Genomic DNA, 25,693 nt, shown 5'->3' with positions numbered 1-25,693 from the left:
ACTTACCTTTTTTGGACTAATTTTAGACTTACAGAAAAGTTGCAAAGATAGTATGGAGAATTCCTTGTGTACCCTTCACCCAGTTTTCCCTAATATCGACATATTACATAATCATGGTACATTTGCCAAAACTAAGAAATTAACGTGGGATAATACTATTAACTAAAAAACAGACTTATTCTGATTTCACCAGTTTTTCCAACTTATGTCCTTTTTCTCTTCTGGGATCCAGTCCAGGATCCTCTGTTGCATTTAGAAGCCTTACCTTTGGATCTGGTTCTTCATCCTCGTCTTGATAATCATCGCAGAATGGACTGGAGTTGGCTGCAAAGGTGGGTCCCTGGGAGTAGTACTGAGAACTCCGGTAGCCATCCTGCCGCAGCTTATCACATTCTGCAGGGGTACAGGCCGGGGAGGGGAGAAAGGGCTTTAAGAACCAGGATTAGTTTAATCCTCCTTACTTACCTTTCCTAGTAATATTTCTCTACGCATAACACAATTTCAAAATAATGACAATATTAATAATAAAAATTATGATAAAAAGAACTACGAATTAGTAAAGCAGCTGCCACCACTCTACATGTCACGTTAATACACTTCAAAGGGATTACCTTTACACCTCACAACAACCCTCTGAGTCAACTTTAGGGTAATTAAATCACTTGTTGTGTAATGTTATGCAAGTAAGCAGTGGACTCAGAATTTGAACCCAAGGTCTTACTTACCATAATTTTCTTCCAGTTTTATTGAAGTGTAGTTGATTTACAATGTTGTGTTAATTTCTGCTATACAGCAAAGTGACTCAGTTATACATATACATATTCTTTTTCTTATTCTTTTCCATTATGGTTTATCACCAGGTACTGACTATAGTTCCCTGTGCTATACAGTGGAACCTGGTTGTTTATCCATCCTATATATGATAGTTTGCATCTACTAATCTCAAATTCCAATCCTTCCCTCCCCCACTTCCCTCCCCCTTGGCAACCACCAGTCTGTTCTCTATGTCTGTGAGTCTATTTCTGTTTCGTAGATATGTTCATTTGTGTGGTATTTTAGATTCCACATGTAAGTGATACGTGATGTTTGTCTTTCTCTGACTGACTTACTTCACTTACTATGATAATCTCTAGGTCCATCCATGTTGCTGCAAATGGCATTATTTCATTCTTTTTTATGGCTGAGTAATATTCTGTTGTATATACGTACCACATCTTCTTTAACCATTCATCTGTCGATGGACATTTAGGTTGCTTCTATGTCTTGGTTATTGTAAATTATGCTGCTATGAATGCAGGGGTGCATGTATCCTTTTGAATTAGAGTTTTGTCTGGGTATATGCCCAGGAGTGGGATTGCTGGATCATATGGCAACCCTGTTTTTAGTTCTTTGAGGAACCTCCATACTGGTTTCCATACTTACTATAATTTTTGACATGAAACAATTGATTAAGGAATTCCACATCAAAAAACACAAGCAGGGGCTTCCCTGGTGGCGCAGTGGTTGAGAGTCCGCCTGCCTATGCAGGGGACACGGGTTCGTGCCCCGGTCCGGGAAGATCCCACATGCCGCGGAGCGGCTGGGCCCCTGAGCCATGGCTGCTGGGCCTGCACGTCCAGAGCCTGTGCTCCACAGCGGGAGAGGCCACAGGGGGGAGAGGCCCACGTACCGCAAAAAAAAAAAAAAAAAAAAAAAACACAAGCAATTCTCATGCTAGGCTTGTTTTCTAGACTGATTAGCTGGAAGTGACAAGAGAAATCATGGATTACAATGCTCTCATTTTGTTTTTACTTCTCAATTGAACTTTGATGCTAAACAGCCTATAATCACTGTGCAGAATTTAGTTAGTACTGGCTGGCTGGCAGTCTGAGATGTCTTCCAGTCCACGGAGGAATGCCTGGCACCACTGAGTGGAAGGTAAGTAGCAGCCCTGGATCGCAGGGGGACTAGGACCACTGGCTGCTCAGAGATTAGAGATTCTCTTCAAGGAGCAACAAACCATTGCACTGATAACTCCCATTGGTGGGGGTGAGCACAGAAAGAAGAGTTCTAGTGGCTTTTCAAAGCCCCAGGAGCTCTCCTATTACCCAGATACCTCAGAGGAGCATTTGCCTTGCAAGAGGTTTCCCCACAAGGTTGCTTTAAATATCCAGCTTGGTAAAGGAAGGTGACATGTGTTTGGTTTTGGACAAGTTTCCTCTCTGCACAGCTTTACAAAACCATGCGCCTAATGGCGCAGAACTAAAGCAGGGCATCTTCAGAGTTCCCTTCTAACACTAGGAGCCAAGCTGCTTCTTCAAAGAGGAGATTAATAGTTGCTTTAGTGGAGGGATAAAAATTCTGCCACTGGAGAATAAAAAAATCCTCACTCTCCTGTGCTATCTACCTCACAGTGGGAGTGGAGAACCGAACCAAAACTATAAATCAGATTTTTTAAAAGTCCCGTGGAAATACGAGGCTCTTTTAGAATGCCAAACTAACTTAAAAATTAATAATTTAATAATATAATAATCATAAGAGAGCTAAACCCTACTATTTCAGTTGCTTATGGGCTGAACAATGTGTGGGCTGGCAACCACTGTTAATACTGAGTAAAAGAGAAAATTAAAAAAAAAAATTTCGGAAACTTCCAGAACACACTTTTGAAAATGAGGATTTACTAACCCTAACCCTTTTCAGTGAGAAATACTTTCCCATTTTCTCCAATATTTGACAATCTCTCTGCAAAAGTAGATAGTACAACCAGACTCTATGCTCTCGTTCTACAGCGATGTTACCTGGAGCATGACAGCTAGTTTTCAAACGGTGTTCTGTGCAGAGTTCTGGGATTCTGTAAATATTTTATTTTATTTTTTTATCTTAAAGCTAAGATAAAAAATAACAGCTCCATAGTTCTACATGTCATTAACTTGTATTGCTAAATTAACTTTTCTGTAGTGCTATAAAACTGAAGTCGCCTAAGGATTCAGGGTGAACCTTGTAAAACAAACCAATAAAACCTATTACCACTGGCAGCTACTTATCACGTAATTCAGTGCTTTCAAATAGTTGCCAAACAAAACAAAATACAAAGTGAAGGCCAAGGCCCTCTTAAACTAAGTCCTTTTCTTGTTCAAAATAATCCTTTCTCCCCTCATCCACTGACCTTATGAAAAGTACAAGTCTCAAATTATAGAAGCTTATAATATTAAAAAATCTGTTTCACATACCAGGTACCATGTAAGAATGTATTTGAAAAAGATTCCTCTGCAAGAGACTGCTAGGCTAGATCATCTCTAAAGGTGATATTAGTTCTGATATTCTTGGCAATAATATTAAAAATAACCAAAGCGCTATCATCAAAAAGACAAGAAATAACAAGTGTTGGCAAGGATGTGGGGAAAAAGGAACCCCTGTGCACTGTTCGTGGGAATGTAAACTGGTGCAGCCACTGTGGAAAACAGTATGGAGGTTCCTCAGAAAATTGAAAATAGAACTATCATACGATCCAGCAATTCCACTTCTAGGTATTTACCTGAAGAAAACAAAAACACATATTCAAGAAGATATATGTACTCCAATATTCACACAAACATACAGAGGACTATTACTCAGCCATAAAAAAGAACGAAATCTTGCCATTTGCAACAGCATGGATGGACCTAGAGGGTATTATGCTAAGTGAAATAAGTCAGACAGAGAAAGACAAATACTGTATGATTTCACTTATATGTGGAATCTAAAAAAACAAAACAAACCAGAAACAGACTTATAGATACAGGGAGCAAGTGGATGGTTGCCAGAGCGGAGGGAGGTGGGGTTGGGCAAAATAGGTGAAGGGCATTAAGATGTACAAACTTCCAGTTATAGGGCTTCCCTGGTGGCGCAGTGGTTGAGAGTCCGCCTGCTGATGCAGGGCACACGGGTTCGTGCCCCGGTCCGGGAAGATCCCACATGCCGCGGAGCGGCTGGGCCCGTGAGCCGTGGCCGTTGAGCCTGCGCGTCCGGAGCCTGTGCTCCGCAATGGGGGAGGCCACAACAGTGAGAGGCCCACATACTGCAAAAAAACCCAAAACAAACCAAAAAAAACCTTCCAGTTATAAAATAAATAAGTCACAGGGATGTAATATACAGTATAAGGAATACAGTCAACAATACTGTAATAATTTTGTATGGTGACTTATTAGGATTGTTTTGTAATGTATTTAAATATCGAATCGGTACGTTGTACACCTGAAACTATATTTTACAACAGTTACACTCCAATTAAAATTTTTTAATTAAAAAGAAATTTAAAGTAGCCTAATAACTCGATACCCGTTGGATCTTAAAAGACCAAAATATTGCAATAAGTTAAAAGCATGAAAGGCTGACAATTATTAGTATTTCCAATGTGTGTCACCTTTTAAGCCTAGTTTAAAAGATAATGCCTTTTTTCCCCCCAAGATTAAGTCTATGTCACAAAAATATTTAAATAGTAGTATAACAAACAGTAGCATATCAAATGAACACGATGCTGGTCTAAGATTAAATTAGGCCATATAGGGACTTCCCTGGTGGTGCAGTGGTTAAGAATCCGCCTGCCAATGCAGGGGACACAGGTTCGATCCCTGATCCAGGAAGATCCCACATGCCGTGGAGCAACTAAATCCGTGCGCCCCAACTACTGAGCCTGTGCTCTAGAGCCCGTGAGCCACAACTACTGAGCCCGCACCCCTACAGCCCGTGCTCCGCAACAACAGAAGCCACCGCAATGAGAAGCCTGCGCACTGCAATGAAGAGCAGCCCCCGCTCGCAGCAACTAGAGGAAGCCCGCGCGCAACGGCGAAGACCCAATGCAGCCAAAAAAAAAGTCCATATAAATTTATGGCAGATGACCAATTTTTTATACCCTTATCAGATTTATGCAATCTAGTAAACTCATCAAATTCCACTGCCATGTATCTTATTCCAACTCTACGGGAAATCTAGGAAAATTTCCTCCTGTCAAGTTGCAATGGCTCTCAGTTTCTAAACCATGGCTTTGTTCATTAAAAACTGAGTTTATTGTCTGTGGAGTGAGATGTAAGTGAGTACTAGCCATCATGAATAAACAAAGACTTTTCAAACACTGAACCGATGGTAAGAGCAAGGCAAAGCATAATTTAAAGCCAGGTTATGCCAGTAACCACAGGAGGGAAACACGATACTAAATGTAACAGAAGCTCTGTCTTTAACACGTCTCTTGCAACAGAAATTAAGAGTAAAACCATGCTATTGTTCTCACAGTACTACTTGGATAAAGGTGTCACTGTTTATTGTGTCCTCTGGTTTCCCAGCCACAAATTTCTTCCTCCTTCCTTTCATGTCAAACTATTTTCTTTAGCGCAAGAACAATGGACGAACACCTTGGTAGACCAAAGTTTTTAATATAGAAGCAAAAAATACTGTCAGAGGATTAGATGGTTACCTAAACATCTCGTGAATTTAATACTGTTCTGTCCTCCAAACCTTCACATCTTAAACTATTCTTTAGACTTTCTGTTTTAATATTTTAGATATGCTGAGAGAGTCTGCTGCAAGAAAATTTAGAGTTATCTTCAAAATCACTTTCTCTACTGGAAATCCTTGACGAATTTCCACTCTCTTTGTTTTGCTCCTAAATGTATTGAATTAGTGACAATGAGCTGGAATATACAGCAGTCACAGACAGTTCCAAAATCCCAGTGGCTTAATACAACAAGAAGATTCTTTCCTGCATGTTCTCCTGGTCTAGGTAGAGCTACTGGGGGCTCTGCTCACCACAGTCACGCAGGGACCAGGCCGAGGGAAGGTCCTTCTCAGCTTGTGCTTGGACCATCACGCAGCAGCGCTGGGAGAATGTGCGTTTCACACTGGCTCTGGGAACTTCTGCCAGAAAAAACCAGAGTTTACTTCCGCTCCTATTTCTTTGGACACAACAAGCCACATACACAGCCACACCTAACTTCAGAGGGGACAAGGAGGGGCCAGCCTACCTCATAAGCAAGGGGGAGAATGAGACTATCCCACACCAGCTCTAACGACTCCTCCAAAAAGAGGGACAACACTGAATCTATGATTTTCCAGATTCTTGTCACCCATCCTCCCAACACTTACTAAGTGTTTATTTCCAATCCTTCCTGAATGAGACTGAGAGGCTTCCGAGGTGGAATCTGCGATGAAAAGCTACCCTGCTGTGTTTCAGTAACAGGGCTTTGACCTTTGGGAGGGACTCTACCGGGAAGGGGAAGCCGCTGAGTGTCTGGAATCCAGGACCAACCAGGCACCGCTCACCACCTGTGAGACCTGGGGGACAGCATTTTAACCTCCTGGAAACTCAGATCCCACCTCTAGCGCTGGCACAGTCCTTCTTCTGGGAAGCTATCATGAGAATCAGTCAACAAATATTTCCAAGTACTTTGCTCTTTAAGGTGAGAGACTAGGTCAGGGTGTGTCAGGACTTTGCACAGAACCCTCCACCTGGCGGGTGCTCAAAAAACAGTCACTGCTGTCAGCATTTACCACATAAACCATAACTACCTCAAACTCTCCCACTTTTATTTTTTTTCTTCTATTTATTTATTTTGCCGTACGCGGGCCTCTCCCTGTTGTGGCCTCTCCCGTCGCGGAGCACAGGCTCCGGACGCGCAGGCTCAGCGGCCATGGCTCACGGGCCCAGCCGCTCCGCGGCATGTGGGATCTTCCCGGACCGGGGCACGAACCCGCGTCCCCTGCATCGGCAGGCGGACCCTCAACCACTGCGCCACCAGGGAAGCCCCAAACTCTCCCACTTTTAAAAGCCAGTAAGCAATTCCATAACAAGACCTGCTTGGCTACACAGTTGTTTTTTTCTTTTTTAATAAATTTATTTATTTTCTTTATTTTTGGCTGCGTTGGGTCTTCGTTGCTGCATGCGGGCTTTCTCTAGTTGTGGTGAGCGGGGGCTACTCTTCGTTGCAGTGCGCGGGCTTTTCATTGCGGTGGCTTCTCTTGTTGCGGAGCACGGGCTCTAGGCATGCGGGCTTCTGTAGTTGTGGCACGTGGGCTCAGTAGTTGTGGCTCGCGGGCTCCAGGGCACAGGCTCAGTAGCTGTGGTGCACAGGCTTAGTTGCTCCGTGGCATGTGGGATCTTCCCCGACCAGGGCTCGAACCCGTGTCCCCTGCATTGGCAGGTGGATTCTTAACCACTGTACCACCAGGGAAGCCCTACACAGTTCTTTAAGATTCTACAGTTTGACCAAGCTGTTGGCTACGTCTTTACCAAAACATCAGGATGTTGTATTGCTTTTCCTAAGTCAGTATGACACTCATACGGGGATTCTCTTACTGTCAATGGCCTGAACATTTATTTCTAACTCCTCTCAATCCAAAGAAGAGCACAAATATTTGAATTAATCTAACTACAAAATTTACAAACCTAATCAGTTTCATGTAACACAAAGCCTTATACTTAGGGGCATTTTTACACTGAAAGAGTATCAGCCAGGTGCTTAGCAAATGTATTTGATATATTGTAACTACCAAAGCAAGGAGAGAAAAGGATCAACGTTCTCTGATCTGAAAGTATGTGTGCTGGGTTGAACTGTGTCCCTAGAAGAGATATGCTGAAGCCCTAACCCCTGGTACCTATGAATGTGACTTCACTTGGAAGTAGTCTTTCCAGATGTAAGCATGTTAAAATGAGATCCCTAGAGGGGGTCCTAATCCAATATGACTGATATGTTTATGAGAAGAGGAAAAAGAGACACCAGGACCATTCGGAGACACACTGACACAGAGGGAAGACAGCCTTGTGAAGACAGAGGGCAGAGACTGGAGTTATGCTGCCATAAGTCAAAGAGCATCTGGAAGAGGTTAAGGAGGGATTCTCCACTAGAGGTTGAAGGGAGCATGGCCCTGCCAACACCTTGAGTTTGGGCTTATAGGCTCCAGAGCTGTAAGACAATAAAGTTCTACTGTTTTTGTTTTTGTTTTTAGTTCTACTGTGTTAAGCCACCCAGTTTGTGGTACTTTGTCATCGCAGCCCTAGGAAATTAACCCAGCGTGGAACCAGGAGATGCTAAGATGTGAAAGACATTCATAAGGATCTTCAAAGAAATGGCGCAGGGGTGCCTTTGGCAGAAATCTTAGAGCATCATGGCAAAGAAACTGTGACAGGAATTGGGCATCTGGAGATGCCCGTTTGGCTACTGAAGAGCTGTGCAACTCTGGGCAAGAAACATCTGTCAGCTTCAGGACCAATCTCTAAGATCCCAAGAAAAGTTAGCCTTTGTAGTAGGAAAAGGCGAGATGTAAAAACAACTCTCAGCAGACATACTAACTACTGCGTATTAATAATATTGACTTTGATTGAGGGCTGCCTGTGAACAAGCCATTGCTCTAAGCACTTTACATACAGTAAATCATTTACTCTGCACAATGAGCCTAAGAGATGGGGATAATAATTATCCACATTTTACGTACGGAAACCTTGAGACACAAAGAGAAACTTGCTCCAGTTGGTGGAGCCAACATTAGAATCCAGGTATTCCGGCCCCAAAGCTGGTGCTCTTTCCTGAGAGTATCAACTTGCTTATGACGAGAAACTACCCTCCTTCATATCTCTCTGTACCACCCTTAATTATGTATAAAATAACATTAGCCTTTATCTAGCAAATCAGTACATTCACTTTTGGGTTTTAGTTTCCTTAAACTCTTTCCAAGAAAGAAAAGATGTTAAACTAGTTTTATTATAGCTTTTCCCCTATACTTACATTTCCATAACAACAAGAGCAAAAATATGAGTACAAACTGAAATAAGTAAATGTTCATCTAAAAGAATGTTGGTATTTAAGGTCTACTAAAATGAAGATTAGAGATGGACTCTTAACTTCTCCTCCAAGGGAAAGCAGGTCTGTAGGTGAAAACACTGCATATTTCAAATGGGTAATGAAAATATTAGCAGACTCAGAATTTTAAGAAGAAAATCTTTTGATCCCTTCTGGAAGTTATTTTATAAGTTCTTCAATTTATATTAATTATTCATATTGATATATAATGTATATTACCATCATCAGTTCCCAAACCCTCTTATAGGTGATGGCATCCAGGGTCTACTGGCCGGCAGTGGCAGCCGCCATGCTTACAGGGAACCCAAGTCACCTTGCTACTTCAAGATAGCTCAATCAAAATCCTTTGACGTTTACTTCAAATCCCCTTTTCCACAAAGCTTTCCCTAGTTACTGCAACGTTCCATGCTAGCCTGAACTCTTCAGTATTATAAACCATGTCACATACTTCCTTAGATCCTCTGCTGTGCCAGGTTCAATTGGTGTTTTTAACAAAAGAATAGCAAAGAAAAGGAGTAAGGCAGTAGAGTAGCAATTACTGCCAAAAAGGCAGGATCAAAGTTGGAAGAAGTCATTAACCCCTAAGACAATTCTCTTTTCTCGGTTCCTCGTGTATACTCCAGAGGAAAGCATCCCCATCCCACGTTTATCTGTTAAGTCATAAATGTTTATGAATCATCTACTACCTGCCAAGTGCTGTTATAGGCACAGGAGATTCCACAGTGGACAGAATAAACAAAAATTCCTGTCTTCATAGAGCTTATGCTCTAAGAGGTCACAGACAACAAACAGGAAAAAGAATCAACTACATAATACGTAAGAAGGTCCTAAGTGCAAAGAGAAAAATAAAGCAGGGAAGGGCATAGGGAGTGGTATTGAAGCAGGGCTACCTGAGTGGTGACATCTGAGTGAAGAAAGTGGGTTCCATCACCCTGAGAAAGAGCTGGAGGGAAGAGTGATCTGGGCTGGGTGAAAAGGAAGGACAACAGGAGATGGTTAGACAGGTAAAGGGGGAGCAGGTTACATAGAGCCTTGAAGGTTCCTGTAAGGACTCTGGCTGTCACCACGAGGCCGGAGGGTAGCTTCTGGAGACTGCCAACAGAGAAGTGACATGATCTCACCTGTATTTACCACCTTCCTCCAGATGCTATGACTCAGCTAACAGTACTCGAATACATGAATTCCAACTAAACCACAATAAGAGTCTGAACGTTACCTGTATGAGGAAAAGTAAATCACCTAGTGATGCTAGTAAAAGCACACTGGCATTTTTACCATTGATTTGTATAATTTGTCATAATTAATTTTATCATATTTATAATTCCATAAGAGACAATTATAAGTGAAAAATTTCATGAATTTATTATAAAGACTTTGAAGTATACTCTGAGAGAACAAAGTTTTTAACTTAAATAAAAGGTTACTAAATTCTGACTTACTTAAACGAAAGATAGAAGGAAAAGGAGGAGATGGAGAAAGAGAAATTGAATGCAAGGTGGGAAGAAAAAGGGATTCGTTGTTTATTCCCTAAGGAAATGATGTGGTAAGATGAGTGGATGCTAAAAGGGAAAAAAGTGAGGTTTGCTGAACGTTAGCTTGTCTGAGTAAGAAGAGAAAGCAATGATAAAGGAAGTATTTAAAATGAGCAGCACTGCTGTCCTTAAAAAACTAAAAATAGAGTTACCATATGATCCAGCAATCCCACCCCTGGGCATATATCTGGAGAAAACTCCAATTCGAAAAGATAGACACAGTGTTCATAGCAGCACTATTTACAATAGCCAAGACATGGAAGCAACCTAAATGTCCATCGACAGATGAATGGATAAAGATGATGTGGTATATATACATAATGGAATATTACTTAGCCATAAAAAAGGATGAAATAATACCATTTGCAGCAACATGGATGGACCTAGAGATTATCATAGTAAGTGAAGTCAGCCAGAGAAAGACAAATATCATATGATATCACTTATATATGGAATATAAAAACAATGACACAAATGAATGTATTTACAAAACAGAAATAGACTCACAGACATAGAAAACAAACTTACTGTTACCAAAGGGGATAGCAGGGGAGATAGCGGGGGTAGGGGAGAGAGATAAATTAGGAATTTGGGATTAACATATACACACCACTATATATAAAATAGGTGAACCACAAGGACCGACTGTATAGCACAGGGAACTATATTCACTATCTTGTAATAACCTATAATGGAAAAGAATCTGAAAAAGCATATAGCTATAGATACACACACACACACACACACACACACACACGTACAACTGAATCACTTTGCTGCACACTTGAAACTAACACAATATTGTAAATTAATTATATTTAAAAAAAAGAAAACAAGCACTGCTGCATTAAAAGCCAAAAGGACTGGTTAAGAAAGATTATTTTGTCATTTTTCAGGTTATATGTATAGCGGTGGTGTATACGAGCATGAACTGCTAGGAAAGTGCTGAAACATTCAGGTCAAAAGCACAATGTTGGTATTTTACAACAGTACAGCATTTAGATGTACCATGCTTTAAAATCTAAATGGGGTTTCTTTTTAACAGATTAAATCTTTCATAATCCTCCTCCTATAATTCAAGGTCATTAACAATTGGGAGGACTCCAGTTCCAAAGCTAATTATAAATAGTGGTCATGATGTACTGCTTCAGTGAGAATGTTCTGTGATGAACCACAGTCTAAAACACTCTTTTTTTACAGATCACTGATTTTTAAAGCCATTACTCCTGATGACACTTAATAAATGCGTTATTTTCTAAACTGAAAGCCCTTGGCCATCATTTTGATTTGTGTGTAAAATATTTCTGTGGGAATTGAAGGAAAGCAGATATTATACCTGTCTTATGGATTATAAAACACAAGTGCTTTAAGTTTCTGGCAGATCCAGGTTTCCAAACTTCTATCCCAGTTATTTATCCATCAGATTATCAATGACAGGGTCAAACGCCAGTTCTATTACATATCTTTGTCCGGTACCAGAGAACTGAGAACACAGAAGACTACAAACATATATTTAGAAGAAAATCAATAATCAATTCCAGTCCAACAGCTGTATCAGATCTTATATAGCTAAAGATTCTAGTTTGAGCTTTCAAGTAACAAGCATGTAGGAAAAATTTACTGCACTCAAATATTACGCTCTGTAAACATTAGGGAACTTATTTTCTTAATGAAAATCAAACCAAAATGTATTTTAAAATAGAAGGGATCTGCCTTCTAGTACCTTAATTTATTGGGTTTGGCAATCCTGAGCAAGAGAAAGAAATCATACTGACACTGTAGTTCAGATTCTGCCTTGCCAGTCATGTATATTGGATTTTCCAAAATTACATTTGGACTTTCCATAAATTCTTTTCTTCAGAACAGCTGTGCTTCAATTTATTTAAATCGGCTTTAAGAATCAACAAATTAGAACATAATTAAGAGACTATAAATGGTCAAATGTTTTTAAGTTATTCAGTTAATTGCAGTATTATCAAGTGAGTTGAAAAGCTATGTTAAATCTAAAGACACCATGGACTTAATATAGATATTTTCAATGGATACTGTCCTAGATAATTAATAGCAATTTAAAATAATAGATTCCAAATAAATATGCCTTTTTGGTTTACTATTACACTAATGATTCATTCTTTTCTGCCCTCTCCGCTTAAGAGTAAGAGTTTGTATTGATATGAAGTTATACAGCAATACTTACAATGATATAAAAGCCTATTATTATATATGAGGTATTATATCCAAATTTATCTTCCAAAAACTGCATATCTGAGTGCATAAGACAACTCCTTTATCAATCGTCATGTCAAAGATACTTTTCATCCAAAGTACGATAAAATAAAAAGAAAAGGAGAAAATATATGGCTTTAATGATTGAGCCCAAGTCTCCCTAAAGGTTCTGAAGAATCTCCTCTCTTAATGGTGCATATGAGACAAAATGTTCCAGGTGTTAGAGTATACTTTGTTTAACTGCAGGTAAGAACGAGACGGCCAATCAGAAAATATGCCAACAATCACCCACGTGTCAAGGAGAAGGAAGCGTCCTGGAAGGAGATGAATCAGTTTGTTCAAGTAACCTTCTGCTGACAGCCAGGGAGATGAATGGCGACAGTCAAGGGCTCAGACTCCGACAGTCAACAGCTCTGTGTTCGATCCCTAGCTTGCAATGAGCTAGTGAAACTGAAGGGGTACAACTTTCAAGGTGTTTACGATTTAGCTGACTGATTAAACAAGTTCACATGACAATTTATGGAGCACTGGTTCTCCCAGTTAAGGTGCATCAGGATCCCCCGGGGGCTTGTTAACCACTCGGCTGACCAGTGGGTCCCAGAGTGTCTGATTCAGTGGGTCTGGAGTGGGGCCCGAGAACTTGCATTTCTAATAAGTTCCCAGGTGATGTTCCTACTGCTGGTCTGGGAGCCACAGGAGGAGAAAACTGTTTCAGGGGAAGGTAAAGTAGCCACAGAGAAGGAGAAACAATATTAAAGGTGCTTGATGTGAAATCCATTCAACCATTTGGGGTAGGTGTGACATAAAAGGAAAAGTCTTCCACTTAGAGCAGAGGCTCCCGAAGAAGGAAGCAGAATTTTCATAGTTTAAGATTTCCTACATATTCCAGGTGAGAAATGATAAAAGGCCGGAGGGGGAAAGAGAGTTAATCTGTTGCTTTTATTATGTCACAGATGATTCACACTCACCAACAGAATAACTTGAGAGGAAAACAGGAAACAAAGGACAAAGAAGAATTTAACAGATCACTGCAGGAGGGGGAGAAATGCTATATCTGGTATTTACTTTTGGTTCCTAAGGAATACTGTTGTGTTTCAGAAAAAGCTTTAATTTTGCTCCTGTGGAAGTACTTTACAGGTCAAGATTCCCTTAAACCACTTGAAGAGGTCTTGTTATTTTAACGTACCACCTTCAGCTTGGCTTTAAACAAAGCTTCCTGATTCAGGCTGCTTCCACCTCTCCCTTGATTACTGTGGTATCTCCACCCAGTGTCCTGCATCACCCCGATCCCTTTACTGCAAACTTTTAACACAGAACCAGATTTAACCATTTAAAAATGATGAGTCAGATTATGTCACTCCTGAGCTCAAACCTCTCCAATGGCTTCCCAGGCCCTGAAAGTAAAAGCCAATGTCCTCCTCAAGGTTTCTAAGCCAGACATGATTTACTCAGTGTGGGTGGCCAGGGAGTTCATTAAATGAATGAACCAGCAGTACTTGAAAGGGTACTGTGATTATGTGACAGAAGGGCCGTCTCCATCCCTCACCCAGGTGTATTTTATCTTAGGCCATACTTTCCATCTTAATTTACCCAAGGCATGGGAGCTGCCTATCTATCTGGTACATCACCCACGTCATCAGTGTTTATTAAGCACAACTGGCAGGTATGGGTTGGGGCCAGCAGCGACACAGAATTTAAGGGGGAAGGGGACTCAGTCATATATGTTCAGGAAATAAGAGGATGAGGGAAGAGCAGATAGGGAAGATGATACTCAGTGCTCTATTTGGGTTATCTATACAAGAAAATTTGGTCTTGGTAGAACTTCAGGGACACTGACCAAATCCAGCATGAAAAAACTAATTCCATCACAGGCAACTCCCCCAAAGATTTCTGGTCAGACAGAACAGATGTCACAGGAAATCTCCCAGAAAAGTTTTGGGAAGGAGTAAGGTAGAAGAGAGATGGTCAGAAAAGCCACCTTTGAAATGGATGGGTTTTGCCAAAGGAGGCAGGGAATGACAAGCAGACTGCTGAATTCATATGCCTAACACTTATTTTAGCACTATTCCAAATGACTTCTCATTTCAATCTCTTTAGTGAGTTTGGGGAGATAAAGTGGTCAGGATGGGAAAATGTGGTGTCATCAGCTCAACAGTCACACAGGAAATGAATCTGCTGACTAATATACTGAAAAGGCATTGAAAAGAGTGTTTTCGCTCCATACCCTGGGACCAGTATCTCCTTCACTGACATGAAACACCACAGGCAATCTCACTTATGCAGAAGGGCAAAAAAAGGTCATTTTGACCGATATTCTCCCTCTATGGTTAATTTCTATTAGGGTGGAATAAAAACCTCCCAAAACACAGGAATTAAATATTAAAACTTATACCATTGGATAAAACTGTTAGCTTTATTTTTCATTGCAAACCATGGAAGGAATTATTCCTCAAATGTTATTTGCCATGGCAGAAAACTGGTTTTTAACATTTCTTCTCTTCACATACCCCAAGTCATTTAAGGAGACTTGAAGAACTAAATCAGATTTAAATTAAGGTGAAAGCTTTCTGGTGCCCATGATAAATGTGAAGGTGATGCGAGTTTGCAAGCCCTAGTTGAGCACCACCAGAGCACAGCCAAAGTGGAGGTGATCTCATTTCACTTTAGAATGAAAAAGCCCTATCACTGGCAGTCGTGGAGCATCACCAAGGTTACTCAATATCAAATAGCCTGCAAAGATTCTAAACCAACACCAGGGACTTCAGTTGTTCAGGGAATGATAACAAACCTTATCCACAGTACCTTCAATGTAGCATTTTTATGCTGCGCTGGGCGAAATATAGCAGCCACTCAAGTTACTCACTTTATCAGGAATTAAAATGGAATTGCTGAAACAGCAGACTGACCATGGACACAAAAACAAAACAAAAAGCCTTTTGTTTAAACAATCCATAGTGCTTTGTTAAGACCTGGATCATTTAAATGACTGTCTTTGCTATTCTATCTTTTGTGTGTTGCTTACCATTAAAAAAAGGCAACAGGTCTCTACCCACTGAAAAAGCAATGATTGTTCCTTTTTCTTTGCTCTTGCATCTGACTTCCCTCTCACAAGTTAACTACCCTTTCAGGGTTATCATACCCAGAGAGTTAGTATTATAAAAAATTTTGTGTGCCATCAAATCAAACGACAGAAGTTAAACCGCCACCTTTGTATATCATCCCATTCTGTTAATTTTTTATTTTTGTCTTTGCACTTCTCTTTTCTCAATAGAGAATTCAATCCATTGTTTCATCAGGCTGGGCAACTTTCCCTAAGGATAAAAATTCCAAAGGAAGTCTAATGAGATACTAAACATTAAAAAAAGTCTTTAATAACATTACCATTTGTCTTTGAAAAGTCAACCTAATTAAATTCACAAGCACTGAACGAGAGAGCTCCAAATGAAGTCACCCTTCTCACCAAGGAACTAGCCACACAGTGGGGGCCATTTCTCTATCAAGACTCCAACACCCCTTAATAAACAAATTCAATGTTTTTTTGCTCCATCTCAAAATGCCCTTTCCCCAGTCCTGTCTGGGAACTAGAAGTCGAAACCTGACCTCTGCCTGCGCCCGTTCACTGCCTGCTGTCTCCTCAGGGAATGCTCCCATTCTCTCTTTGTATTCGCAACCTTTTCTCCTCCTGGGGGCTCTTTTGTCTACAACCATGTTTTAATTGGTTCTAGTTTTTAAAACAAATACTACCACTACTTGTAGCCCGCCACCACCTCAAAATACTGTTCTTTTTCTCTTTGCCTTGTTGACATCATTTATTTCTTAAGAAATATTACTTGTATTATTTTTCTGCTTGTTAAAATAATTATCTCCTGAAACCTGGCTTCTTAAATCCACAGACCCCCTTGAAACCACTCTTTTGATGGTCACCAATGACTGCCTACTGACCAATTCAGTAGCCTCTCTTCCGACTCCGCCCATCCCCGAGCACCATGGTCAGTGCCCCATCCTGATTTCCTCTCTTCTTCCCCAGTTACTCTTCTCTTGACTTCTCCTTCCAGCCCCCTACATCAAAGCCCTCCAGGCTCGGGCTTCCCTGGTGGCGCAGCGGTTGGGAGTCCGCCTGCCGATGCAGGGGACACGGGTTCGTGCCCCGGGCCGGGAAGATCCCACATGCCGCGGAGCGGCTGGGCCCGTGAGCCATGGCCGCTGAGCCTGCGCGTCCGGAGCCTGTGCTCCGCAACGGGAGAGGCCACAACAGTGAGAGGCCCGCGTACCGGAAAAAAAAAAAAAAAAAAAAAAAGCCTTCCAGGCTCAACCTTCACAACTCCTCTCCCTGCACTCTCTCTATCTCCAATCTCCTCACTCCCGTGTTCTCACCACTTGTTCTGTGACTGATCTTCCTCGTGAGTTCGAGATGACCTTTCCAGGACCTCCACAAATACAAGAGTATTTACAGTACCACGCACTGGGGTCACACAAATGACAAGAAAAGGTCCTGCTGCCAAAGGTCTTGCTGTCAGGTGCGAGGATAAACATGTGAACACAATTACTAGTTTACTGGAGGCGTGTAAGTTTCTGTGGGCATGTGTAGAAAAGTGGGTAAGGGATGCCCAGGTCTGCCCGGAGGAGTCCAGGAAAGCTTTGGGGGAACCTGAGCATCAACCAGATGACCCTTACAAGGGGAACAGGAGCTGGCCAGGTGTGAGAGGTGGCAGTTTAGAAGAGAGAGGAAGTGGATTGAGACGTGGGGTGGAGACAAAGGGAGGGCAAAACAAGCCAGGGTTCCAACAGAAGGACTTTATCCTTACGGGTAAGGGCACAAGGTAAAGACCTTGGGTGGAAGAGGAGAGAAGCATGGGGGAGAAAGGGTGATTTGTCAGGTGAGGCTGGACAAACAGGGGTAAGGAAGGTTCTCAGATGCTAAGGGAGTTAGGTTTTATCCTGCCAATGGTAGAAAGCTGGTAAAAAATGTTTAATGAGAGGCATGATTAGATTTCTGTTTTAAAGACAACACCCATGGACAAGGGTGTGGCTCAGTGATACCACCATTATCAACCTCGTGAGTTATTCACACACTTCTCTCTCTGACGAGGTGTAAACTAGGAAAGCAGCCACGTCGATTTATCTCTGACTCTGCTACAACATCCAGACCAGTGCCTCACTTGCTGGGTGCACTTAGAAACTTTTATGTCACCACAAACTTAGATTTGTGGACAATTCAATTTGTCAGTATTTGTGTTTAGCCGTAACTTGTATCTTTGTGTTAATAAACTTTGCATGTCACTCTTAAACAGTTAAAAGAGGCCAATCAGAATTTTGGAGCTTAGAAGGGAACTTGGAGATTGAAAATTGTTTTCCAGAGGAGGAAGCCAAGTACAAAAATGGGATATGGGGCTTCCCTGGTGGCACAATGGTTAAGAGTCCGCCTGCCAACGCAGGGAACACGGGTTTGAGCCCTGGTCCGGGAAGATCCCACGCTTAGTAGCTGTGGTGCACTAAGCCCATGCGCCACAGCTACTGAGCCTGCGCTCTAGAGCCCGCGAGCCACAACTAGTGAGTCCACGTGCCACAACTACTGAAGCCCGCATGCCTAGAGCCCGTGCTCCACAAGAGAAGCCACCACAATAAGAAGCCCGCACACCGCAACTAGAGAAGAGTAGCCCTGCTTGCTGCAACTGGAGAAACCCCGCGCGCAGCAACGAAGACCAAACACAGTCAAAATAAATAAATAAATAAATAAAATTTATTTTTAAAAAAAGGTATATGATTTTCCAACGTCTCATGGGCTACTGGCAGCACTGGAATCACAATTCTGGTCTCCTAACTCATTTTTCAGAACAGTTACTGACAACAGAACAAGATGTCAATGCCTCTGTGGTTCAGGAAAGATGAGACAATTACACATCCTACTTCTGTTCAGTGGCTTTTCCAGAATAACAAACCACTCCCTGCCCTGTCCTCAATTCTATGACTATTTTTGTTTAAACTAGTAAATAAGTTAAAATTCTCCATGAATGAGTGTAATGTAATGTTTCTTTCTTATTAAAAAAAATGAAAGATAATCCTTCTTTAACCAGTGACATTTAACCATCTCCTTTTACACATCAGTTTTACCAAAGGATTCTTCAGGAAGAATGTAAGTAAAGAAGTAGGCAATGAGTAAACTGGCTACAAGTTAAATCATTGGTATATTTAATGTTTCTAATCCCTTATCTTTCTTTCCTTTGTCGCTTTTATAACCTATTTATGACTATCTTTTTTAAGTCCATCGAGGTACTAATGACTTACCGCTGCCCTAAAAATATGCACCAAATGCTATTAGGATGAAACAATGGTTACAGATGTTTGTCACACATGATGTCTCATGATGAAGCCTCCTTTCTTTATTTCTCTTAAACATATTTGACTTTTAATGAAATCAGGAATGAGTGAAGAGAAGTTTTCATGAGCAGCAGGGAAGCCACCACCTTAGGCTATTTTGCATTTCCTAAATTAACTGGCTGAAGAAACCAAATCTGCCTTGAGTCTTTGGATTCCCCGTGTAAGCCCTGTCCCAGTGACCTTTCTGGAAGTTGAGGGCTACTAAGGAGGCGTCAGAGATAGGCCCTTGGGATCTGAGATCAGAACAGGCCAGCATGGGCTGAAGAACCTGATTTGGAGCTCTTGGCAGAGCCATCTATAAACTGCAAAGCAGCTGTCAATTAATCCCTTAACTCTGATAGGTCCTGATCTACAAAATGGAAAGGGGATTTATTAACCAGAGGACCAGGGAGGGCCCTTCTAGCTCTAGCATCCTGAGCATCTTTCAGAGGTTGATGGGGAGTCGGGGAAAAGGAATCTTGCTCATGTGGATGAAATGAACAAGTGTCGATGGCTGTCACTGTCATCTGACAAAGTTCCTTGTTCTTTTCCTCTCTCCCTCCTCCCCACTGTATATCCCTGGAGCATAATGGCTGGGAGAGGAAGTGCCAGCTAAATCATGACAGCCTTTTGGGAAAAAGGGCTGAAAGCTCTATCTGCTTCCATTGCACTTAAAAGGCACCCTTCTTTCTACAACCACTGCTTCCACATTGAGGCGCAGGTACTTTGAGATACTTTATATAAATAAGTTGGTTTTATTCCCACGAAAACAGATATTATGATCTTATTTTATAGATTAAAAAAAAGCTCAAAATGTTAAAGAGATAAACTCAAAATTAAACTCAAATAATATATTCCTAGTATATAACAGAGGCAGGATGTGAACCTAGATGTGACCCAGGCACTTTTCGTGAAACCTGGGCTTTTCCTACTAGAAAGCAAGAACAATAGGAGGTTTCTGGAGTTCAGGTCATATTCTATTTTTTGACCAGAGTAATAATAGTTACATAGATGTTTGCTTTATAATTATTTGTTAAACTGTACAAGTCTTCTGTATTTGTCTGTGTTCTATGTCATAATTTTTAAAAAGTGTCAGAAAAGAAAAAGATGAAGAATTCATTGCCATTAGCACAAGGTGGGCAAAGCAGATGTTCGTCCTGAGCCTGTCTGGGTGGTGAGCAGATGTTATCATTCCAAGAGAGAGCGCTCTCAGCCAACAACCCCCAGGTCATGCCTAGAAAGGTGTCTTCCAGAAAGCTCTGTAAAAAATGCCACAGGACCCCCAAGAGGAGACTCTATAGCCAAAACCACAGGGCACCTGGGATATCCCAGGGGCCCATCAGCCCAATGCAGACAAATGAGACCACCAAGCCCCCTCATCAAATCCAGAGATCCCCACAGCCCTTCCCAGAACAGACTTACTTGTCCAAGTCAAAATGCAACTAGTAGGTGGTTTCTTGACAATGAAAGGTAGATGCAGTGACCCTTAGATAAAGTCTGTGTGTCACAAACTGCCAGAGAAACCTGGCTGGGACTACTTGGAAACCTTGTCCATAATTTTAAGAAAGGTATACCACTCTTTAATGTTAAATAGGTTGGTCTGTACACACCACACACACACACACACACACACACACACACACACACACACACACACACACTATTGTTTTAAATCACTTGGTACAAATAGTCATTTCTTCGAAGTGTAAATCCCCAATTCTTATCTCTCCAGATATAATAAACATAACCTTCTGACTCTGAATTAACACAGGCCAGATCCAACATTCCTCCCTGTGCTTACACTTCTAATTCTAGAGCCACAGAGTAGGCTGACCTGCTAAAATGTGTTTCTTCAGGAATGAGAGCTGTGACTAGACGGTTTCTGATACCAGCAACAAATGCTCTGTGAACTAATTCAGGCAGGAGTTAACACAGATGCAGTAACCAAACTGCCTGTTAAACATACTATGAGAAAGCATGTTTATCTCTCTCCCAAGTTGGCCTTTTGGGGGAATGAAGCCTGAAAAATAACATGTTTATTTCAGCCTTTAATAATCTTAAAACTGTCAAATGAGGCCTACAGGTTGTGAAGAAATAAAATCTGAAACTTTCATTGAGTCTGAGCGAGCCCACCTCATCCCTCAATTCCCCTTTTTCCACTGAATCGGGGTCCCTTCAATATATATAAAAACTACCTAGATAAAAATTTAGATAGATAAAGGTTACTGATCATCACAACTAACTCTGATGAAGTTCATGAAGGGTTCAAATAACTATGGAAATTAAAAGGGAAGAATTCTTCTGGAAATTCAGTAAAATTCACTATTCATTACTAGCCAGATGTCCTGTTCACCCAAATATCAAAATACTCTTAAAATATGGGTACGGACTTCCCTGGTGGTGCAGTGGTGGGAATCTGCCTGCTATTGCAGGGGACACGGGTTCAATCCCTGGTCCGGGAAGATCCCACATGCCGCGGAGCAATTAAGCCTGTGCGCCACAACTACTGAACCTGCGCTCTAGAGCCTGCGAGCCACAACTATTGAGCCCGTGTGCCACAACTACTGAAGCCTGCGTGCCTAGAGCCCATGCTCTGCAACAAAAGAAGCCACTGCAGTGAGAAGCTGGGGCACTGCAACGAAGCATAGCCCCTGCTCGCCACAACTAGAGAAAGCCCGCACGCAGCAACAAAGACCCAACACAGCCAAAAATAAAAAAACAAAAACAAATGGGTACATGTTTGTACTGTTGTTAGCAATAAGTCATTACCTAAATCTCTAGTAACTAAATAAATCAACAAAACCAAATCATTTGATCCAAGAGCATGGTCACTAAATTCTATCAAGTTCTCCAGAGACTAGCCCCCAACAACAAATATAAAAGATCTCTGCTTTATTTGGACGGGAATGGAAACCACCTGCTGCAGGTGACCACATGCTGGGTGACGCACCAGGAAAGCCCATCTCCTCCCCAGTGGGGGAATGGGAGAGTGGTGGTCTCCCAGTGCTGTTCTGGCTGACCAATCTCTCCCCTATATGCCCAGCGTACCTCACATCCATCTCCATTACACTACTGTCTGTTTACTTCAGTCTTGACACCAGACAGCAAGCTCAGCTCTTTAAAGCCACGGACCCATGACCTTTTGTCTCTTCATTTAAAAACTCCTGGCATAGCACAGAACTGATTCTTAAAGACATATTAAGTAGTGTCTATTATCTACCTTTATGTACTAACTCAAGCTTAGCTTTTTCGTAAAAGCATTTTCAGTAAACCTGTGCCTGCCTCAACCACTCTACTGACCAGTAAGCATCTGTGCATTACTTTAACATAAGCAAATGTTTACAACACTTAGTTATTCATTTGTTAGTGTTCACTGTATCATTTCCCTCTGTAGTTTATGGTCCTCGAGAGGGGAGCTGAGCGCCCCACAAAAGCTGACAGAACAGTTCAGACAATGAGCATTTAATGATTAAGAAAAAGCACCAACCTGTTTAACATTAAACGGTAGTATTTCTTCCTTAAAACAATGGACAAAGTCACAGTATGACTAAAAGGAGGAACAAAATATTAGAATGCTCGTTGTGGATAGTGACCTACCTTTCTGTATTTTTAAGCAAAGGCTGTTGAGGTCATATTAACTTAGACTGATAACCTTATATAACATCATACTTTAATAGTTGCCATATAGTAAGGGACTGGACTTTTTCCTTTTAATCTTCACTGATAATGAGGCAATAAATACTCTGCACTCGTGTTTATTTCGAGTTGCTAACACGATGCAGGGGAAGTGGTATGTGAAGTTCTGTGCATGTGACTAAAAGTAAATAAATTAAGAACAAAAGAACTCACAGGTTCTTTCCCGTTTCATCTTTCTCAACCACTATTCTTCAAGTTATCAGTTATCTGAAATCTCTTAAGGTGCATTTAAATCCAGATTTAGAAGTTGAGCTGTAAGAATTTCCCAAACTTTTAAATTTTATTAATAGTAAATCCCTTCGATGAACGATTTTAAGGCATTTAAGCAATCACTGAAGCATTTACCTTTTCAAAATAAAATCTAAGTGTAGGCAAAACCAGCGGTGATGATATTTCATAGGTATCTGTTGAACAGTCCAAAAGAAAATAAAATCAGAAAAATCCATATACAGATGCTCAGTGTTCTAAGGGCAGAAAAGAGAAGCTCTGATCTGGTACTTGAAAATACATGAAAGAGGTAGTGAAGCACAATTTCCTGGAGAGTTATCAAAAAACCACTGGGCCTGAATATTCAAACTCACATATACCTTTGAGAAAGCATTCTCTACAAGCCAGACCATGCAGTGTTCTGTCTTCAGAGCAACAAGAGATATGTTAACAATGGCACTCCCTCAGGGGTTTGTCCTGGGAACCGTGCCATTTAATCTTCTTATTAATTCTTTGGTGGAGGAAGGTGAGCTCTAAGTAGAGAAGCTCTTTGTCAAATTTACTGAAGACAAATCACTAGGAGCTGAAGGGATCTAGAAGAAACTGTGGTTGGATTTAGGCACCTCATGAAGTCAACAAAGGTCAAAGTACAACTCCAAGGCCATACGGAAGAGCCCAACTAATGTGATTCTTCTCATTTAAGCGTGTAGTCACTAAATATACAGGGTATTCAGTCTAAATGAAAAAGGGAGCTCAATAATCTCCTCATTGCTGGACAGTCCAATGCCAAGACTGTAAGATACAAGATACATAAGACTGCAAGATACATATGAGATAACTGAAGCATTATAAAAGATTAAAGGAAGAAAAAATAGGGCCATCATAGAAAATGTCTGTACAGTTCTGCTCAGAATATACCAAATCTATTGTGAGTCTATGGACAGCTATTCCTTCTCTCTCTAAGCAGAGATTATCTGTTTTCTTTAATTACAATACAGCAATTTTTGGCACCTCTCGAGTGTTTTTCACATTGTGATTTGCACTCTAGGTATAAGTATAAATTCCACGAGAGCTGAGACCCTGTCTGTGTATTCTGCATTTCTGCCAGAATAACAGGTTTCAAACAAAAGGTTGTTAAAGGCAGCAGTTAAGAATATGGGCTCTATAGCCTGAGACTGTCCAAGGTTAAATCTTGGTTTTGCCACTAACTTTGAGATCTTAGGCAAGTTTCTAATCTTCGTGTCTCTACGTTGTCATCTGTAAAACTGGCACAGTAATGGTTTGTAGATTATTGTGAGGATTAAGAGATAATATGTGCAATGGTTTAGAGCAATACTTGGTATAGAGTTGAGTGTTTAATAAATGTTAGCTAGTAACCACAGTAGTTATAGTAACAGTACATTAATATATGAATTACTTAATAAATGACTGACACACAAGTTAAAAACTATTACAAAAATTAGAGGGGTCCTCATGCTGGGTTTTTCTTGAGTCAATAACCGTATTTCTTAGATGTAAGTCTTAAACAATTAAATAAAATATAGGATGCCTGGTTAAATTAAATTTCAGATAAGCAACAAGTACTTTTTTAGTATAGTTAGATCCCAAACAGCAGATAGGAGAAAACTGGTAAAAGCAGAGTCTGGTAGGATAAGAATGTTGCTTTGTTGTTTTAAGAGGAAGTCTCTGAATCTTAAAAGTCACTTCTTTTTCTTTTACAGAACTTTCTCCCTCCTCTATCACTTTTAGGATGCCTTCTTTGTACCATGCATAAACTCTTCTTAACATCAGCAACAAGCTGAGGTCAAAATGAGAATTTTAAACTAGATACAGGTGTACACTCTTCCTGGATTTCCTACTGGCCACAGTGCACTCTGCCCACCTGGGCTTAAAGGAGCCCCGTTGGGTGCTGCCCAAGTTCTGATCAATCAAACCACTCTGCACTCCTTCACAGTCTATATTTAGGACCCCTTTCCACCCAACTTGAACTAACTGAACAAACCATTACAAAGGACTAGCTTTAACAATTTGCTTTGAATACTTACAATAGTCTTCAAAAGGCAGTGGCAAAATTTCCCACATCAGCAGGTGTTTATTTGGATTAAATTGGTACTAGTAGTTTAAACATGCTAGAGGGTTCTAACATGGAGCAGGCTCTTTAAGGACAGATTTGCATATCTGTAAATCGGCAGCTTTCAGAGACCAGAACATATTAGGCATGTATTAGGTTGTATTTATCATATTTTATAAAGACACAGCATACTATCCATTCATTATAAATAGCAACCAAATCTATGCTTTCAATTCTAACAGTCAATAATCCAAGAATAGCAAGCTTGCAGGGCACCATCTTACCCCTCAATACTGATTTGAGGTTGAGCTTGGCTTGGCGGTGCAGGTCCTCAACGCAGGGGGGTCTTGTGGTGGGAAGGAACACATTCTCCTGCTGGTGCCATGGAGCAGTGTAGTGGACTGTCCATCGACTCTCCTCATCTAGGTTGGAAACAGCTGTAGAAAGAAAAAACACATTCAGAGGTCAAATTAAATGTGTTACATCAAGGTGGGCTCTTGGTACCTAACACATCCATAGGTAAGGGCCAGCAAGGGAGAAATGGAACAAATTTTGAATAGGATTCAATCTCAGGGGGCTTCCCTGGTGGCGCAGTGGTTGAGAGTCCGCCTGCCGATGCAGGGGACACGGGTTCGTGCCCCGGTCTGGGAGGATCCCACGTGCCGCGGAGCGGCTGGGCCCGTGAGCCATGGCCGCTGAGCCTGCGCGTCCGGAGACTGTGCTCCGCGATGGGAGCAGGCCACAACAGTGAGAGGCCCCCGTACCGCAAAAAAAAAAAAAAAAAAAAAAAAAAAAAA

At 41.2% G+C, this 25,693-nt stretch overlaps 1 protein-coding gene across 1 annotated transcript in view; it reads right to left on the bottom strand.

The window, feature by feature from the left end:
- The window catches only part of NHSL1 (NHS like 1), a 127,200-nt gene that overhangs the window by 30,920 nt on the left and 70,587 nt on the right, over positions 1–25,693 (bottom strand). Inside the window, 2 exon segments of the mRNA XM_007467598.1 lie at positions 266–393; positions 25,181–25,333. Coding sequence (XP_007467660.1) covers positions 266–393; positions 25,181–25,333 — 281 coding nt within the window.

This window comes from Lipotes vexillifer, unplaced genomic scaffold (assembly GCF_000442215.2).
Source record: "Lipotes vexillifer unplaced genomic scaffold, Lipotes_vexillifer_v1.1 scaffold569, whole genome shotgun sequence".
NCBI lineage: Eukaryota > Metazoa > Chordata > Mammalia > Artiodactyla > Lipotidae > Lipotes > Lipotes vexillifer.
This window is presented reverse-complemented; position numbering and strand designations above follow the sequence as displayed.